We start from the raw sequence: 20,572 nt of genomic DNA, 5'->3' as shown, positions 1-20,572 counted from the left end.
ATGACAATGTATAAAACCGTGATTGTCCTTCGACAATAGTGCAAGACACGATAAGAACAACGATAAATTGGTAAATTTTTATTTGTGATAAAATGGTTAGACAACGACGGACCACGTAATAAGTAGCATCGGAACCGTGTTGAGAGGGGGGCCGAGGTCGAAGGGAAGATGGCGTGGAGCGGAGACGCGAGAGAGGCGACCGGCCGTGCAATCGATGCCTCCCCACATATTTGGGGTCAATTCTCCCGTAATCTCGTTCGCCATGAGAGGAAAACTCCACGTACAAAAGGGACTTCCAAAAACAGTACGGTAGAAAAGCCTAATCTGTAGACCCTGTCTTGCGTAAAAAAGGAAAGCCGAAGATGTTAGGTAATATTTGGTTAAAGAGGAAGATATGATAGAATAATTATATATATATAATATATATATGAGAATAAGATGATTTTATTTATATAAAGATTTTTATTTGATAGTTGAGATAGTATACTATAAGTGACAGTGTCATGTTTAAAATAGAACGACTACGTTATACTATTTTTAGAATGTTCCATTTTAAATCTTTAAAAAATATTCTCCAATTTCAAACCATTTCATCTCACCGCTATAAAATCTAAATAACTCAAAAAAATAAATTTACTGTATCTCATCTCGTATCGCAAACCAAACACTGCCTTACTCCAACGGTCTCCACGGCACCCACTCCCCAGCTCGGTGGTGGTGTTGACCGTTGACCTAGCTCTAAACCCCAAATGGCCGCCGCCGCCGCCGTCGAGACCGGCGACGCGTTCCCATCCACCGTCTCCTCCGACTCCGACTCCGAGGACCTCCTCCTCCTCCCGAACCTCCTCCCCTCCACTGCCGCACCCTCCTCCCCGTCGCACGCGCAGCTCCACCACTTCCACCTCCCGTCCCTCCCGTCCCCCATCACCGTCCGCGCGCTCCCCTCGCGCGGCCTCTCCTTCCAGCTCTGGCCCTCCGCCGCCACGCTCCTCCGCGTCCTCCCCACCTCCCTTCACCTCCTCCCACGCGCACCCACCCCGGAAAACCCACTCAGCGTCCTCGAGCTCGGCTCCGGCACCGGCGCCGCGGGGCTCGCCCTGGCCGCGGCCCTCCCGGCCCGTGCCGTCCTATCCGATCTCCCCGACGCGCTCCCCAACCTCCGCCACAATGCCGACCTCAACGCGCCACTCCTCGCCTCCGCCGGCGGGGCAGCCTCCGTCGTGCCGCTCCCCTGGGGCGACGCTGCCGCGATGGAGGCCGTCGTGGCGACGGCGACGGCGGAGGTGGCCCCGTTCGACCTCGTCGTGGCGTCGGACGTGGTGTACTACGAGGCTCTGGTTGATCCCCTGATAGAGACGCTGCGGTTCTTCGTGAAGGGGGAGGTGGTGTTCCTGATGGCGCACATGAGGAGGTGGAAGCGCACCGACAAGAAATTCTTCGGGAAGGCGAGGAAGGTGTTCGACGTCGAAGTGGTGCACGAGGACCCGCCGCTCGAAGGTTGGCGCCATGGGCCGGTGGTTTACCGGTTCACGGCGAAGAAGCGGCACGGCAAGAAGTGAAGAAGCTAGCTGCCTCAAGGTAATGGCTGACTGCTGTGTTGTTGTTGTTTGTCTTTGTTTGTTGTGTGCTAGATTCCATGTTAGAAACAGAAAATATTTCTTGTGAACAATGTAACATTGTGCAACCGAGGACCGTAAGTTGGTTGAGTTCGGTTGCATACAGATTTTGGCCTATATTAGTGGTGGCGTTCTTCTGGTTTACTCTATGCCTGATTTCATGATTGCAATTTAAATGTCACATTGCATGTTAGAATTTCATGAAGTTTGGAGAATCTGGTCTATGATAACCATGATTTGAACTACCTAGGTAGTTGACATGTGTGCTTCACAAGGGACCTTCCGAATTTTGTAGTTCGGACATGATAAAGTTTGTGGTAATACTATGTGTCGTCATATTAGTATTTCCAATGATGATGGACCTTCGGTGAAGAGATGAATCACATGATGCCTCTGCATGTTAAGAAGGAATCAGAACATTTGAGACATTAGTTAACATCAACCGAATATTCTTTCACTTCATCTTCTTTTCTTTCTTTTTTTGGGTACCTTACTCGAAGCACTATAATTCTATAGATACTATTTTCAGTTTATTGGTTTTTAGCTAATAATTAACTCCTTTAGTTGTAGGAGTAGAACTATATCCACTAATGATTGTTTGGATGGTATAATTGCTACTTTTGAACTTTCTAACACTGATTCTAAGCCTCTATGCGTTATAAAGAGATGTTTGCTTCATTATTAAATTAAGTAGTAAAAATTTGTTACAGTGATTGAAGGTTGTCAACTTGGTAATCTGTAAGGCACTCTAACCTCGTTCTGTTCATAGAGTTTTTCGTCCACTCATTCGTTTTTGTTGTGCATGCTTCTAGAACAAAACTAGACTACCGAGTATAGCTTAAGCTATGTTTTTTTCAGAGGAACCTCTGATGAATTTGAGTCCTTTCATATGGAAGGTCCCTTCATGTGGTATAGGGAATCCGGCATCTTAGTTACTCAATGTCTCAAATGCCTTATGCCTTACACCTCACGTTATGTTGGCTGTTAAAAAGAAAAGGTAATCTGTCAAACACTTGCATGTATGGCCAATTTGGAAAGGCACATCTAATAGAAGCTAATGATTAGCAGAAAAGCGTGTTCATTTCATATGTAGGTACTAGGTGTGCTGGGGTTGTCCTTGACTTGATATAGGGAAAAAAAAACTGAGCTTGTTTGGCGTGTGATGAAATATTTGACATAAAAGCACATCATTCTTGTTAGACCGAAATGAACAAGACAAGACCTGCGGGCACATAAGAATTGAACTCTAGGTGATTGTTGTAGCCTCACACAAGAGAATTTAAGTTACATAAAAGTTGCTTTTTCCAAGAGCATTATATGTCCTGTAGGTAACCAGTATATACACAAGTAGTTGGATCAATACTGTTTATAACGTCCAGATATAGTCAACAACAATAATTTTGGCAGTTACTTTAGCGCCTCTCAAATACAGTCGGCACTCGGCACAAAACACAAGCAAGCTGACAAACCTAGTAACCCTCATGTGGTAAACGAATAGAGGGAGGTGAGCTAGAAGCACTGGTTGCCACGGGCATCTTCAGTGGAAGGCTTGGCAATGGCGCCTCAAACTTCAATACACTTATGACCTGGCAGAGCGAAGGTCGGAAATTATAATCTGGGTGTGCACACCAGAGCCCCACAACCATCAAGCACACAGCTTCTCGCTCTTCAAATGCACCATCAAGCCTCCCATCAACTGCATTAAGAATCCCATTTCTTCCATAGAGATCCCACACCCATTGAACCAAATTGATCCTGTCGTTGTCTTCCTTCAGCACAACGGGCCTCCTTTTGCAGGCAATCTCGAATGCAAGAATGCCAAAACTGTAGACATCAGATTATTTACTTGCTTTACCATTTGTGACGCACTCTGGAGCCAAGTAACCCATTGTGCCAGCTGTCACGGTAGTTTGTGAGCCTTGGTCATGGTCGACAAGCCGTGCTAGCCCAAAGTCCCCAAGCATAGCATTGGACGCAGGGTCAAGCATCACATTGCTTGGCTTGACATCGCGGTGCACAACACATTGCTCCCACTCCTCGTGGAGGTATAGGAGGGCAAATGCAACGCCCATGGTGATCTTGAACTGTAATGGCCATGTTAGCATGTTACTGTTATCATAGATGTGTGTGTCCAGGCTCCCGTTTGGCATAAGCTCGTAAACAAGCAGGAACTCTCCATGCTCATGGCACCAGCCCACAAGTTGCACAAGGTTCCTATGCCTCAGCCGGCTGATGATCTTGACCTCAGAGATGTACTCCTTCCTACCCTGTGTTGAGCCTTTTGCAACTCGCTTTATGGCAATGTTGAGGTTTTGATCCTTCAAGAAGCCCTGGTAGACTGCTCCAAATCCTCCTTCTCCGAGCTTTCTCTCCAAAGCAAAATTCTTCGTGGCAGCCATGAGTTCATTGTATCGAAATCTTCTTTGGTCTCTTCCTTTCTCAATCTCACCGTCAATGGACTTATCATACTCTAGCTTCTCTTCTTCCTCCTTTCTTGAGCTCCTAGTCTTTCTGAAACTTAGGAAGCACCATGACACTTACGCTAGTAGCCAAGCTTATGACCAATACACTTTTCATCCCCTTACTCTTCAGCTGCACATCAGTAGAACTGAATTCCCAATAAAGTATCTGATGACTCTCTACCAATTTACCAGTGGCAGCAGAGAAGCCAATTGCCACTTTGTCTGGGAGATGATTTCTGAGATCAACCGAATAACCTAGGTTGGAGTTGCCACTAAATTGTGGGCTGTCCTTGTATGTCAAGAAGACACTCAAGTTCTTGGAGCTGGCCTGGTAAGTTACCCATGCATTGGCTATCCGACCATCACTGATGCTACTGTTCCATCGTTGGCCACGGATACAATAGAATGTATGTTGATGCCCACATGGTTGTCGTTTGGATCCCATATGTTCTGGTGGGTGTAAAACTCAACAGCCACGATCTGGTTGGATGTCTCGCTCTGATCACTACTATTACTGAAGAGGCCAAGATGGCCGCTATTGGAATTATTGGGGATTAGAAGGGTATTGTGAGAGGAAGAAGGCGAGGCCCTCACCATACGAGCTGCTGCTATTGTAAGCCTGTATCTTGAATGTGAAGCGGGTTGTGAAGTCAGCTAACTGACTAGTGGTGCTATCCGTAGGACCGAGGGAAGCGACTAGATAGAAGGTGAATAGGAGTCTAACCAAATTCTTGGATGGTCTATCCGAATCTGTAGGACCGAAAACGACGACTAAAGAATAGGCGCTTACCAAACTCTTGGATGACTTTTTTTCTATTTTCTTACCTAATGCCTCTCAAAACAAAGAGCGGAAACAAGAAACTTAGAGAAACAAGGGAGAATCACAATGATCATAAAAAACCATGGCTCCATTGGATGGATCTGAATACTAGGTTCTATGAGAAACCAATCCAAGTGTCACCACTCACAAACTCTTGCAACTTGAATGAAAAACACTTAGATCCAAAGAATTGAGAATCGGATGAAGAAATTCTTCAAGTTGATGGATTTAGAGGATGGGGACGGTTCAAGATCAACTCATATGTGATTCTTATCCCTCTAGCAACAAGAAGAACCACTTCAATAAGATAGAAAATTTCAGCTTTCAAACAAAAACGATAATTGCAACGAAAACCGAGAAACTTGCAATCAAACAAGTGAGCCAATAGAGGAAAACTATAATGAGATAAACACAAGTACAAGAGGAAGCATAAACATCATTTCCTGTAGAAGAACGTCCTATTTTCGACGGATTACAAAAAATTATTGCATACAAAAACTCTCACCTAATACATAGGCTAAATACTCATCTCTCCCTCTCCTAAAACTGCAGCACACAACTCTCAAATGAATTAATCAAAGGGCTCAACCAGTTCTCCCTCTCTATTTACTATTTATAGTATAGGTTCCTTGACCTCTAAGTTTCCTAGATTGTTCCCAAAATACCTCTCTTCCAATACACTCCTATCTACCGTCGAGGATATTTTCATCCATATTTTTCCTTGTCCATCAAATGGTCATAGTGCTTTCATGATTTAACTTCATCTCGACGCAAGCTTCACGATGATGCCACGTGCACTTCACACTTTCCCACGGTTTTGAGGCTAAAACGCAGAACCGCCTCGCACATTTTCAAAGCGTGACTCACCATCACTTTCTTACACCTTGAGCAAACCACCTGATGTCAACGCGTGTACTCCATCTTGCGATCTCGACTGTTGGCAAGTCTCTCCCGCTCCCAATCCCTCGGACCACCTTGTCACCTGCACCGGCTTTCGCTTGATTTTGTCAATACGCTGTCTTCATCCACCTTCTCACACTTTGCTTGCACACCATGTTTACAGCTAGAATCACCTTTGATTCTGTCCGGCCACCTTGATCATCCGATACCAAGTACCCTGCTTAGCCCCGATCATCCCGCCGTCGATCGTCAAGTTGCATCCATCATCTACACATCATAAGACAAGCAAACACGTATCTCTAACTCTATTATAGATTAGTCAAAATCAAAACCTTAGTCAAAAATCTCATCTCAGAAAAATCGTGAACGCCTAATGGTCCGGTGTTGCAAACTCTTCAACGCCGGACCATTCGATGAATGCGACCCACCAGACAAGCCATTTTGCAACATCTCTAGAACAAATGCTCCGATAAATGCTCCGACGTTCACAGATCCAATCGTCAGACCATCCGGCGTGTACATCCTCACCAGACACGCTATTTGTAACCTCTCTGAAAAAATTAGTCCGACGTGCACAGATCCAATCACCGAACCATCCAGCGTGTAGTATTGAGTTTTCTCTTCTGACTCAAAACCCTTCGGTGTAAATTCCTTTTGTACACCGATCATCAGGCGTGTACAAATTGTGTCAGATCATCTAACGAGTGCAAATTTTCTGCCTCAGAGATAAAAACGCCAACTCTATTTTTCTCTGCAACTTTGGTTAGTTATTATCATAATTACAATACATAGACATACTCATGCAATCTCATATATCATCAAACCAAATCAACGACTATCAATCACTCATTATATATAAATCAAGACGTATTTCAACTTGAATGCTCATAATCTTTCACACAACGCGTCTCAAATCAAAACACGAAAGAAAAAAATGAGAGAAACAAAGCACATAGCTCCAATAGATGGATTTGAACTCTAGGTTCAATAGAAAACCATTCCAAGTGTTATAGCTCACAAAAACTTACAACTCGAGTAGGAAACACTCAAATCTAAAGAACTAGGCACCAAATGAAGAAACACCCTAAGTTGATGGATTTAAAGGTAAGGGATGGTTCAAGATTAACTTATAGATGATTCTTATCCCTTTAGAAACAAGAAGAATAAATTCAACACGATGAAAAAATTTAGCTCTCCAATAGAAAAAAAATCACAACAATACTGAAAAACTCTCAATCATACAAGGGAGCCAAGAGAGTGAAACTAGAAGGAGATGAACACAAGCGTAAGAGAACATAATATTCATTACTTGCAGATGAACGCTCTATTTTTGGCTGATTACAAAAAGGTTTTATATACACAGCTCTCACCTAACATATAGGCTAAACGTTTCTCTCTTTCTCTTCTAAAACCCTAGAACTTAACTCTCAAATGGATGGCTCAAGGAGGCTCTCACAACCCTAATCATATTTATAGGTCTTAGAAGCTTCCTTGCCTCTCAAATTTCCTATATTCCTTACATTCCAAGTTTCTTAGATTACTTACATCCCAAGTGACCTTCCTGATGATGACACGTGTAACCTGTCTTGCGATCTCAACCGTCAACAAGTTTCTCCTGCTTTTGATCCATCTGACTGTCTTGTCACTTACACCGACATCCTTTTCGCTTGACTTTGTCAATACGTCGCTTCTTCCATCTTCTCAAGTTTCGCTTGCTCTCCACATGTACAACTAGGATCACCCTTGACTCTGCCCGACTTCCATGATCATCCGGCACTAAACACCCCATTTAGCCACGATCATCCTACCATCGATCGTCAAGTTGCATCCATCATCTATACATCACAAGCACACAAGTTTCTCTCCATCCCGGTTAGTCACAATCATAATCACGCATTGTAACACATAGACATGCTCATGCAAACCAATTTTAATTTAACTCAAAAGAAAATGTGAACACCAGATATTCCAGTGTTAAGTAGTACAAACATCGGAACATCCGGTGTGTACAGCAGTAGCACAACTCTATGAATCCTCTAGCGATTCCTCCGATATGTACGCCGGACTATCCAGCGTGTAGAAATCTTCTTTTCAGCCAACTCTAAGAATTTCTCTGGACTTTACTCTGACAAAGCATCCAATGTATACGCCAAACCATCCGGCGTGTACAACCTTGAACTTCAGCTTCTAGAATGCTTTGGTGTTGCTAATTTTTCATCACCGGACTATCCAGTATATACACAATAGCTGAGGAAAAATGCTCTGACGTATATAAACGCCTCTGCGCCGGACCATCTGACGTGTACAAACGTCTCTACGCCAAATCATGCGGCGTGTACATATTTCTTGGAACTTGTCCAATTCAATCTAATTTTTATCCCGGCTTCAATGGCTTCTTCATGTATTGCATCCATGAGACTTACTAAAACATGTACTTACTCATCATATGTAAATTAATGTACCTATCCACTTGTCACTGTCCCAGAGGGTCACTAGATCTGTGTAGACTGCTTGGCCGACACTGTGAGCGATCTGGCCAGTTAACTCTTCCTTGGTGAGCCTGACCGCCTTATTGTAGAAGGCATCCTCCTGGAACTGGATTGTGGCCGATCCATTGTGGTTCGATTCGGTGAAGTTCTGCTCAAAGGATAGAGGACTGACACGGGCAATATTGTTGGATATCAATAAGTGGAGAGCCAAGAAGCAAGTAATCTTGGATCTTGATCTCATGGCTTGTGACTTGTGAGAGAGCTGGAGGGAGGAAGGAAGCAAGGAAGGAGAGGCAAAGAATCAAGTTTTGCATTGCTGATAAGTTGTTTTCTATGTATATTGATGTAAGTAGCTAAGAAATCCCAACTTGGTCAGCTGTTGATTACTTCACACAAGCTTGTTGCTATTTTGTGTATCAGTATTGCCGGCCTGTCAATAGGGCATAGGCCTTGAAAAGACAGATGTAAGCCACAGGAGAAGCAGCTCAAATTTGGAGGTTATATTGGTGGTATCAGAAGACGTAAAATAATGGTACGATGTTGAACTATGAATTGAACTTTTCAATAGGAGAGAGGATGCTTGGCTTCTATCGGCGTTGCCGGCTTAGATCACAGACAAAAATAGATAGTAGCATGAAACAATGTCAAGGATAGTCCGTCCACATATAGCTTTGTTGGTTGCCGGCCAAAAAGACCTTTGCTTCTTTCAGCAGATGGAGCAGGTATCATTCCTGGAGGTCGGAGGAACTTTTCCATCTGGCACATGTGCTTACCAAACTTGATTCTGGTGCATTTTTTTCTTCATATAATTCGATGACGACGCAGCATTTCATGCAGTACAAGAGAGTTGGTTCTAAAGATCAATTCAATGGCAGGCAGTCAATGTTTCTTAATACTGTGTAAGCTCCAGTTTGTACAGTCGTCTGTTGCCAAATAAGATTACAGGTAGTAATAGTTCTTACTGTCTTAATGTGTTTTAGAATTCAGAACTAGAACAAGTACTTGGTCTCTGTAACTGCAGTCAAATGAAGTTTGTTTATCAAATCTGTGTCAATATTGTTTGTCCAGTAATCTCCTGCTGACTGTTGGCCAAACCACAGTCTCCAGTAGCCTCTGGCGCATGATCTCCAGGTTCTCGTTGGAGATCCTCTCGTACATTTTCGCGTGGTCGCATTTCTGCACATCAGACGACGCAGGTATCAACTAAGAGGTAAGTCTCTGCCATCAAATATCTCTTTCAGATTCAGCTAAACTGTTCGTTCTCTTCCTTGCCGTGATCCATTTGCCGTATAGGTGAAGGCGTGTGATCATCACTCTCTGTGACAGGTCCTGCCACTCATGCCATGCATGGAACACATCAAAGAAATGAACCCTAACACAGTGCTGAAACACTCGTATTTTTTGTCAGTTGCGTCAGAACAAAGAAGTGAAGAAGATACCTTTGCGAGCAGGCGAAGGAAATAATCGCCGTTTAATGGGTCGTCGACGGCAAGGTAACTGGAAGAAGAAAAAAACCGTTGATTTAGAAAAGCATTTGAACATTCAAAGGCAAGTAATTCAGATTGAAGATCAGGGCAATTTATTCATTTGGGGCTATTTGGTAGCCTGCATCAGCCTTGGCTCACATCTTCGGATATAGCTCCGGGCTGTTTGGATGGCTGTACACGAGCGAGAGCTTCAACGAGTGGATGCAAAATCACTGTTGTAGCCTGGCTCCCATGAAACAGATTTTGAATCAATTTTTCCTAGGCCAGGAGATGATATTAGCATATAGTTAGTGAGTATTAACTCATATTATTATATTTTAAATTAGATTAAGGTTTAATATGATAAATTACGTATTATAGAGTGTATTTATGTAAAATAAAAATCATGTTAATACTTTTTTTTTATTTAAATATCATACCATACTCATGTGAACAAACAAACACAATTTTTTCTTAATCAGATTGAGTACATACAACTAACTAAATAAATAACATTGTATGTACATAATTCGAGCCTGACTCACTGCATATGAGCCAGGCTAAATCATAAGAACAACCAAACGGAGGTATAGCCAGTGTACCATGGCGGATTCATCTCGTACAGCTGATGGAGGACCCTGTGCGTAGCCTTGTAAGTGAAGTAGTTGATGATGTTCTGCACGTCAGAACACGATAATCAAGGAGATGGATGAGTCAATTCACACAACCAGCTAAACGAGTTTGATTCCTGTTTCGATAAAGAGTCAATGGTAAACAGACCAATGCCACACGTACGTTCGAGCAGTCAGTGAAGAATTTTTATGGCATGCCCGAGCAGCCAGTGAGGCAAATCGTGCCTACCTTGTGCACGTCCTCGAACCCCTCCTCGTACGTCCCGCCGAACTCGCCCACGATCACGAGGCCGGTGGTCCGCCCGCCGCGCCGCGCCGACCGCGTCCGCATCGGCGTGCGCCGGCGGGGTCGCCACCTGAACCCGCCGTCGCCCCAGCCCTCGCCCGCGACAGCAATGCCCGCGGTGAAGTGCTTCTGCAGGGGGTGGAAAGGCAGCACATGGCGGGCGCGGCGGCAGGCACTGCCGGAGCGGCCTGGGCAATCGTCATCGTCCGTGGAGACAGATAGCCGCAAAGGTATTGTTTTCGTCGGCTGCCCGCCTGCGACGGCAGTGGAGAGGCGGGACAGGGTGGCCGCGCGGATTTCTGTGGAGGTGGCTGGTTTTGCCCGTGGAAACGGCTCATTTCTGGGAGAAAATATTTGGTGTAAATAAGTAAATAAGTGTAAATAATGAATATTGTCAGTTTAATTTTTATTAAAGGCTACAGTTAATTTCATCAATATATTAGTAGAAGAGTTATTTCGTAATATTTTATGATTGTACGAGAATTTTCTGCAAATCAACCCATCCACTAATAAAATGATAAAAACAACAATAGCCTTTGGGTGAGGATGGATATCATATTCGCTGTTTGCACCTATTTATTTATTTGCATTGCTTTTGCGCGCTACGGCAGAGGCTACCCGCGTGTTGGGTTGATGATATTTGTGACCTGCTGCACGTAGCGAATGGTGAGGAATGGGGATGAGATTCCTGTGGGGCAGCTCTGCTTGGAGCTGAAGCCTGAAGGGACGGCATTCCTTTGATTCAGTACTGGGCTTCCGACCCTTTTGGCGTTTCCTCAATTTTCTTCGAGAATCTTCCTTTTTAACCTGTACCTATATTGCGACTTTGCGAGTGTGAAAGTGCAGAATAGATTGCTCTAATGTAGTATATCATCTCGATGATTCATCCTTTTCTAAGTGGCTCCCACCAAAGACTTGATTGAGAATTCTAACACCTCACCAGTCCTTGTTCATCAACCGCCCGGCCCGGACAGGGCTACCCTATTCACTGACAAGGATCATTAGTTTGACGCTTCAGCCTCAGCGATTCGCCCTGATCCGTGCGTGGAGCCGGTGAGAAAAGACCGTTTGGTAGGGAATAGCTAGTTTCAGGACAGAATCCGCAGAGCGAATCCCTACCAAACGGATCCTAATTGTACCTTTATAAAACAGAAGCCGAGCTAGTTTTTGGTAAACATAGCATATGAAAATGAGATCAGTGATAAGAGCCAAAGCCAAATCGCAGTGCAGCTGCAAATTGGGCTGCAACAACAGAACATCGATTGTGTTAGGAACCGATGTCTTTCTACACAAGACATGCATATGATCAATTAGATTAGTAACTGTTATTAGCAGTTAATCTCTGTAATTAAAAGATAATAATATAATTAGTAGTTACATTACGAAGAGACACTTGTTGGAGAAAACAGTGTCATCTCTTCTGCCCGTATAAATATGCAAATACTATTCATCAATAAAGACAAGATTATCATCTATCTAATTCTACTTTCAATATATTATCAGCCACGCTAGTTCTTTCACTCGGCAACAAGCCACAACATATAGGCATAAAGGCCACTCTCAGAAGGTGAGCATGACAAATCCATTTTGCCCCATCCATAGATTACCCACAACATCTTCGTTCTTCATCGTATTCGTTCTTCCATGACCATGCTCTCGCCGCTTCCGTCATCACCCACGCCATAGTTCTATACATCACCGATATGGCTGCAACAACGGCCCTACATGTGCCGTTGCACGTAATGCCATCCCATTGATGACCATTTCTGCAGCCCTTACATCGACCTCATTGCCACCGGCCTCGCTACCTCCATTGCCTTTCTCCTTTGGAGTTAGGACAATAGCAGCACCGACCACCAACTTGGGGTCCTTCAATTGCTCGCCCTTAGGCTTCAGTCACACTCTAGCAGCAACGACGGTGCACTCATCGGAGGAGGACCTGAAGGAATACATCCCTGCGACGCCCTCTCCAACTTCAACACATCCACGCCTCCTCCCTAGTAAGGACGTGGCAACCTCTTCCTTCGTTGCGACATCATACCGCCACCGATGCCCAGGCCTTCACATGGGTCATGGGGTCCGGCGGCCCTCGGCCTCACCTCCGACGGAGCCAATGCATGTGCGCATGTGTGGGGAAAGAGGCCTTTAGGTCTCTTCGTTCGCATGCAAGAGAGGGAGGGGGATTAGACCCCCATGGCCGACGACCCCACCAGCAAAGGCGGCATATGTGGCTCCGGCGCGGCTTCATGACAGTCCTCGATGGTGGCCCTATCTCCGGCGGCAGTGCTCAATGCGGCACGACGACGTTCCCGCTTCGGCGCCGCACGCCCATGGCCGTGACACGGCCTCAATCTGCCGATCACGACACCCAACGATGACCGACAATCGATGGCTCTTCGGCAGGCGATGGTCGACGACCCTTCAACAGGCGGCGACGTGAAGCATCCATAGTGGGGGCGGTTGCCTCCTTCCTCTTTTACAGGGGGTTTGGTGGGGTGGGGTGGGGGGAGCCGCATGAGCCTTGGGCCGAAAGGCTGTCTGGCTGCGACCCATGTTTGCTTAGCCCGTGTACGAAAAAATATATTCACAGAATTAGTATTGGATAACTACAAGATTTACAAGGTTCGAGGGAGTTAATCTCTGAATAATAACATGTTCATATTATATTGTACTTTTTTTTCTTTTATGAGTTTTTCTATATGGTTTCTCATATAAGGTTTGTAATGAGATAATATCTACCTTATTTTTCCTATTTTTTCAAGTGATTTTTCAGAGATTTTAATGCGATTCATAAATCATAATTATTATTCTATAAGCTCATCAATGAGTTTTTTCTATAGAGTTAAGAGTGAGGTAATAAACAATATATGCCATATCATTTCTTCTTTATATTTTTCCATTAGATTTTAAAGGAGTTTTAATGGCATATCACCATATTATTTTTCTTCTCGTATTTTCTCACATGGTTTTAGAAGAGTTTTCCAACAAGAAGTTTACAACTAGAATAATTGATCAATGATGAGTGTTACAAACCAACATTTTTCTACCGAAGACATGCATACGATCAATTACATTAGTAATTGTCATTAGCTACGATCAATTAGATTAGTAACTGTCATTAGCATTGCATCTCTATAATTAAAGATAACCATATAATTAGCAGTTACATTATAAAGAGACACCTATTAGGGAAAATAGACATCCCCAACAGGTGCCTTCCCACCTCTTTTGCCAGTATAAATATATAAATATTATTAATCAATGAAGATAAGATTATCATTCTCTTAATATTTGTGTCTCTCTAATTCTACTTTCGATAGATTGTACAGCCATGAATTAGTGCAAGCAGACTAGTATACTGGGGCTTAAAAAAACAAAAAGACTAGTATGTGCTAATCTGCAGCCAGATGGGAGAACACAGTGCTTCCAACTTGGCCAGACGAGCCCAACGTGCACGACCGGTCGTCGCGGTCAGTCTTCTCGTCTGCGGAAAATCAGAGAATTTTCCTTCCTTCCCGGACGTTCCCGAGCTCCGTCCCAACACTCCCACGCCCGTTGTGCGGGCGGAACGGACGCGCTTTGCGCATCTACGGAACCCGGCAAGCCGCAAGCTCCGTTTGTTTTAGCTGTTTTAGTTTCAGAGCGACAATACAGTCCTATCTATACAATTTATATAAGTTCTCTCCCACTAGATTATAGACCGTAAAATTTTATAATATAATTTAGATTATAAATTATAAGAATTAGTTTTTATATTATAATTATTTATTTTTGTTTTTACTTTTAAAGCTAGAAGTAGAATCAACGGCACGAGTCAGTCACGCCGTGGCCACGTCAACCACGCCGCTCGCCCGAGCACGACGCGGCGAGCAGGTAAAACCCGCGGATCTGCCAGGTGGACTAGCTCGACGGTCGCCCTTCCCTCCCGCCTGCGCGATCTCGTGGGCCGTGGGGTCTGGTCACGGTCGCCCACCCCGTGGATTGATGGACCCGCGCCAGCACCGGCGCGGCGTCCTCTTGGCAGGCGGCTGGCTCGGTCGCCGGCTATTAATCCTATGAATCCACGACCTGTTTTTGTGTCCGTCGGCGTCATCGTAGTCTCGCGCTTACGCGTGCACAACACGTCTTTTCCGAGAGTTGGCGAGGGCAGAGTACCGAGCATGTATTCAATCATGTTTCATCCAAGGTCAAGTGTTTCGTGGGCAATAAACTCGGGACGGATCGTCGTGCCCTGTGACCCTGACTAGGGGTGTAAATTAATTAATCTAATTTTTTTACTCAACCAATAATATTAGTTTTTTAAAAACTTAATTTGAAAAAATAGTGTTATTAATTAAACTAAATTGAGTCGATGAATACTCTTAAATTAATTAATTTGCACCTCTATCCTTGGCCTAGTTATCTGTTGGACCATCCCATACATATTCTTTTTTCAAGTTCTAGCGAAATTCATATCTATACTCTAAACTATCATCTTTGACTAAACTCCGGTAAGCATGTAAAAAAAAGTTCGATGCTCACGAGCTACTCAAACTCAGCTTGTTAAAATCTCAATTCGAGATTAGCTTGTCTGAGATTTGAGCCGAGCTCGAACCTAGCTCGAAGTTCATGAGCCTTTTATTTTATTAAATAATTTGATAATTTATATGCTTGCTTAAGAATAGAGAAGAGAATTTGTGAATTTTTGCTGTTAATGAGCCTACGTGAGCCAAGCTGATGTCAAACAAAATCGAGCTTCAGTTGAGCCGAACTCAAACTTGTCTCTAGGCTCGATCGGTAACTCAGGCTAGGTCGAGCTCAGTTTCAATCAAACTCAGTTCGTTGTAGCCTAAACTCCTGTTCCATAACCACATGCTAAGTGGCCAAAAACACATTGAAAATTGAAACCTAAGTTGTTGTACTCCCTCCGATTGTAAATATAGATCATTTTAGACTTATACATAAAGATTAAGAAAGTAGATTGAATGATCTTGTTGTCCCTTATTTATTCTGTATTTATTTGTGAGAGTGATAGTATTTATTAAACAAGGAAAAAAGAAAATAAAAGAGAAAAAATGCATAGAAATTTAAAAATAATTTATATTTAAAAAATAGTTAAGGAAAATAAAATAACTTATATTTATAATCAAAGGAGTATATCAGAAGATACCCTACTCAAATATCAGTGCCAATCCCCCAATCTTATCATCTGCAGCAGTGTCCATGTCAAAGTCTCGCCGACAAGGCGATTCCTGCTTCCACCGAGCCTCACCTGCTCCAGAAAAAGAAAGGAAAATACAAACAACTAACCCGGCCCCACAATTACGCGAGGACCTCGAACCGAACTCCCAACAAATTAGAGGGCCTTACAGCAAAAGCGCCATCAAAACGTTATTTCTATTCGAAAAAAAATAGTGTTGGGATCGCCCCTACCAGCGAACAAAATAGTTCGACGACCGAGCCGCCCCTCTTCCCTGCATCCCGCGGCGGCCCATTCCTTCCTCTGCCGGTGCGTTGCCCGGCGCCGGGGATAACGCGCGGGGCCGCCGAAGCGGCGGCGTCGGAGGCGGTCCGAGTTCCCTTACGGGCGCGGCTACCCCGGCGGGATGGGCACGCCGGAGTTCCCCAACCTGGGGCGGCACTGCAGCGTCGGCGACTGCAACCAGATCGACTTCCTCCCCTTCACATGCGACCGCTGCGACCACGTATGTCTCTGTAACCTCTCGCTCTCGCTCTCGCTCTCGATCTCTGGTTAGTTGATGCTTGGCTACTCCGAATTGGGCTGTTGGTACGAGCAGATTGGTGTGGCTTGCGCGATACATTATGGAACCCAACAACTGATGTTTGTATGGAAATCTAATAGACGCAGCCTCTTGAATGAGATCTTGGGAAGTTGTAGTTTGTGGGCAAAACTTGGAGTCCTTGACTGTACTTCTGGATTGTGATCCGTATCCTTGGTGCCAACATGAGCCTTAGGAGATGGAAAAGGGAAGCTTAACCATTCATGTTAATGGCCGGGCAACGCTAAATGAGATATTTTTTTCGCTGGTAGTTCGGTGAGCTTGAGTTGTTGTGTCTAACGTTGACCAAAAGGATGACCCTTTATGTACATCTTCATGTGGTGGTTTTGCTTGCTCGATTTCACGATTTGTTAGTGAGGTAGAACTCTTGAGTCACTGGTCGTTTTTTGTGTTTCATCTATTATTGATATGCTTTATATGACCCTTTTGTCCACTCGGGCGGATGTGGAAACATATCTGGAAAAATCAAGGTGTTCAAGAAAAAAAGTTGTTCATCGGTTTATAATGAAAAGCCGCTGCCCTTGGTTCATAGATTCATTCACAATCTCTTTTCTTGGACTCCAAAATATAAAAACGGCTAGTTCCCCTTTCAGCACATAGCGAAGTAAAAAAGAATCTTTCTGCAAAGCATATTATAGGCTTGGAGCCTTTTTTTCAACCTAAAAGAAATATCAGCCATTTCATGTGAATATTGGACTGAAGCACAGCTTCCTAATACATCACACAACAGGAAGGAACTAGCAGAGAAAACAATATCTTTTCGAATTGGATGCCAAGGGTTGGTCATATTAGTAAATGTATTAGTTCATTAGTGCTTCCTGCAAACATGAAGTCTTTTGCACTGGACATATTTGTTCTTTGGTGACTAGGGGGAAAGTCCTAATTGAGGATGATTCATGTGTTGTTTAATGTGAGTGACATTAATGCTAGCTGAATTCTTAGGTTGCTAAGAATAACAATCTGTACTTTTTGTCTCACATTGTTTGCACCAACATCTTGTGCCGGACACATGTCCAGAATGATGTATGCAGCAATTGATTAGGATGCGCCAAAGTACCTTTCGCTTTCCCCTCTTTGGTCCATCATGTTGCCATGATTGACATTTCAGTTCAGTCTTGCAGCATGTAATTCCTAAATTATTTTATGTTACTGGCCTTAGTTATTTGTCTAACTTTGAAGATTGAAACTTGAATTACCAACTCCATGTCTTTTTTATCTGTATTTAAATGTAGCAGATAGGAAATTTGGGCTTTTACCTTTTCTTTTTCAGAATTTTGTTCAATCCTTTCAGATGCTTTCTGAATGTAAAGAAATATCATGATAAATATGATAAGTATTCTTAATAAAGAATTATATGGAAGAAATGTGCCATGGTAGTTTTATCTGCGTGTTTCTATAGAATTTTAGCATCTATATTTGTGAAAATTCTTCGCATTTTCCCCTTAACGTTCAAGGGCAACACATTTGTTGCCTGATGCTTTTCATATGTATTGTTTATAGTTGTCAATTTGTCATCACTAAATACTATCAGCCGGAGTGCTAATATGGTTGTTGGACCATTGTTTAGGTCTTTTGCCTTCAGCACCGAAGTTATATGTCACACCAGTGTCCAAATGCAAATCAGAAGGATGTTACTGTCCTCATCTGCCCACTCTGTGCTAAAGGAGTTCGCTTGAATCCAAATGAAGACCCTAACATCACCTGGGAGTCTCATGTTAACACCGACTGTGATCCATCAAATTACCAGAAAGTAACAAAGAAAAAGAAATGCCCTGTTCCTGGATGCAGAGAAACACTGACGTTTTCAAACACTATCAGATGCAAAGATTGCACCAAAGAACACTGCCTAAAGCATAGATTTGGGCCTGATCACAAGTGTCCAGGACCAAGAAAAATGGATTCCACCTTCCCCTTTGCAAATATGCTAAGGAGAAGCCAGAAAGTGGAGACACGTCCGAATAGCAGCAACAATAGTTCTTCATGGTGGAGCTCCAGCCTTCTGAACGCAGCATCAAATTTCAAATCATCGGCTGAAGCTGGAATGCAGAAATTGAGCACCGCAACTAGCCAAGCCTTCCAGAAGGCTAAGGATGGGATCTCCCCAAACAGCAGCAGTAGCAGCAGTGGTGACCTTGTGGAGCAATGTGTTCACTGCCCAGCAAGATTTTCCACTGTGGGGGCGTTAATCGAACATGTTGAGAAATCCCACCAGACGAACTCACAATCAAGTCGTGGCCGAGTGACAATTGATGTCTGCCCAAAATGCAGCAAGGGGTTCCGAGATCCGGTGTTGCTTGTGGAGCATGTTGAGAGGGATCATGGAGGAACATCAAGAGCATAAAAGCAATTTATTTTGGTTTGATCAATCCAAAATCATCCTAGAGCATCAATATAAAGTTATAAAAAGTTTGGTTGTTTGAATTTTCGTAATTCTTGCGTAATCGTGAAATTATTGTTTAATCTATTTTCAGCACCATTTGTCACAGTTTGCTTTTGAAGATCATAACTCTTGATCTAGCGAACCGATAGACTTGATTCTTTTGGAATAGTTTAGTAACGTTGTTTAGTTTATACTATTAAAATTTGAGAGCAATGGATCTTTATATACATTATTTTTAGTGACGTGATAGCAGTTTGTTCCGAATTGATTACAAGATTAAATTGAATATTTAATTAGAGTGAATTAAAATTTGAATTTAACTTTCGCAATCATTCACCTCCTCTGATTTATATTTTGCGCGTAATCGATCCTACGATTTACCAGTTTGATTTTACTTAGCAAGGTCACACGCAAGCCTTGTTATCATCAACAGTAACTGGAATTAATTTTCCACCAAAATTTCGCAAGACAACAGCAAGTGGAAACCTTGAAAAAATTGGCTAATTTTTGTTTGGGCGGTATGGTGTTTCTTCCGGTTTCGATACGGTCAAATTTCCCCGTAAGTGGAACGTGCTTCGTACCATCGTGCTTCCTCCCAGTGCACTGTTTTGCGGCATCCCCAACTTTGTCGCGCAACCAACAAAGGCCACCTAGGATTTGTGAATCGGCACGTCAGAACTGAACAATATTTGCATCCGGTGTAAGTTTCATCTGAATCACAAAAAAAGTTCGAAATAAGATGCCCCTCGTCAAACCACCACTTCGTCAGATCTAGGTTCATAAATGAGTTTGAGCATCGAAATGTGTTCCGAGCGCATTCTTCGGATATCACGAATATAGGTCGAAATTCAAAGAATTTGGTCAAAATTTGTAAATTTTTAGAATTTAAATTTAAATTTGACCAATAAGCGTCGGTTTTTATAATGCAATTGAGCTCAAATCTATCGATATTCGCGAATATCTCGAATTTGTGAACCCTGCATCAGATACATAAGCCTTAGCATGGAGCTGAGTGGAAGCTAAAATGTAGCTCTCGTCCAACGCTTTGCATGTCCACTCTTTTTTTTTTGAAAGGGAAAATATATTAATAAAGTAGTAGAGTACATACCTAGTTACATAAAAATAAGGGAAAAATGAAAAAACCCGCAAAATTCACTTGAATTTTAACTTTCCCCCCTAAAAGTTATTTTGTTGCAAAAAAAATCTCCCAAAAGTTTGACTTTGTTGCAAAAAAACCCTCCAAAAATTCAAAAAAATAAAGAAATAAAAAAAATCTTAAAAAAACTAGAGACAATTCTAAGACCTTATGTGAAATTTGTTTTAAAAAATAATATCCTTTGCATCATATTTCATAGAGAGGAAGTTTAGAAAAACAAGAAAAATGTGCAGCTCATTTATTAACTCATGTTATTTTAACTTTTTCATGTCTACTATTATTTTTCCCACACAAATAATTGTTTAAGTAAACTAATAAAAGTGGTCTCACTAATTTTGGAAGTGTTATGGATTAGTTATGAATTACTCTATCTGCAACACATTTACTCAATCTTGCACGTTACAATAACTATTTCAAGATTTCATATATTTTTAGAAGATAGAGGATCATGTAAGAAGACTAAAACAATTGGTTTCATAATTTTTGGATTAGTAAATAATTAACTATGCATTTAACTCGAATTAATAAATGAGCTGCACGTTTTTTTTTTTTTTTCAAACTTCCTCTCCATGAAATATGATGCAA

The 20,572-nt window shown here is 42.8% G+C and overlaps 3 protein-coding genes and 1 pseudogene across 3 annotated transcripts; 2 read left to right on the top strand and 2 right to left on the bottom strand.

The window, feature by feature from the left end:
• The first annotated feature begins 736 nt into the window (after positions 1-736).
• Positions 737-1,717, top strand: LOC133893130 (uncharacterized). Its single transcript, XM_062334096.1, has one exon. It carries the CDS (start codon positions 750-752, stop codon positions 1,557-1,559), a length of 810 nt encoding a protein of 269 aa, XP_062190080.1. The 5' UTR covers positions 737-749; the 3' UTR covers positions 1,560-1,717.
• Positions 1,718-3,085: 1,368 nt separating this feature from the next.
• On the bottom strand, positions 3,086-8,528 carry LOC133893082 (L-type lectin-domain containing receptor kinase IX.1-like; annotated as a pseudogene).
• A 619-nt stretch (positions 8,529-9,147) lies between these two features.
• On the bottom strand, positions 9,148-12,355 carry LOC133893081 (uncharacterized). Its single transcript, XM_062334050.1, has 5 exons — positions 12,279-12,355; positions 10,615-11,011; positions 10,356-10,429; positions 9,727-9,784; positions 9,148-9,463 (listed from the first exon to the last, which is right to left on the bottom strand). The coding sequence occupies exons 1-5, from the start codon at positions 12,353-12,355 to the stop codon at positions 9,338-9,340; spliced, it is 732 nt and encodes a 243-aa protein (XP_062190034.1). The 3' UTR covers positions 9,148-9,337.
• Positions 12,356-16,052: 3,697 nt separating this feature from the next.
• Positions 16,053-18,924, top strand: LOC133892806 (zinc finger AN1 and C2H2 domain-containing stress-associated protein 16). Its single transcript, XM_062333760.1, has 2 exons — positions 16,053-16,355; positions 18,019-18,924. The coding sequence occupies exons 1-2, from the start codon at positions 16,257-16,259 to the stop codon at positions 18,790-18,792; spliced, it is 873 nt and encodes a 290-aa protein (XP_062189744.1). The 5' UTR covers positions 16,053-16,256; the 3' UTR covers positions 18,793-18,924.
• The last annotated feature ends 1,648 nt before the right edge of the window (positions 18,925-20,572 follow it).

The sequence above is a fragment of the Phragmites australis genome, chromosome 15 (assembly GCF_958298935.1).
Source record: "Phragmites australis chromosome 15, lpPhrAust1.1, whole genome shotgun sequence".
Taxonomy (NCBI): Eukaryota; Viridiplantae; Streptophyta; class Magnoliopsida; order Poales; family Poaceae; genus Phragmites; species Phragmites australis.
This window is presented reverse-complemented; position numbering and strand designations above follow the sequence as displayed.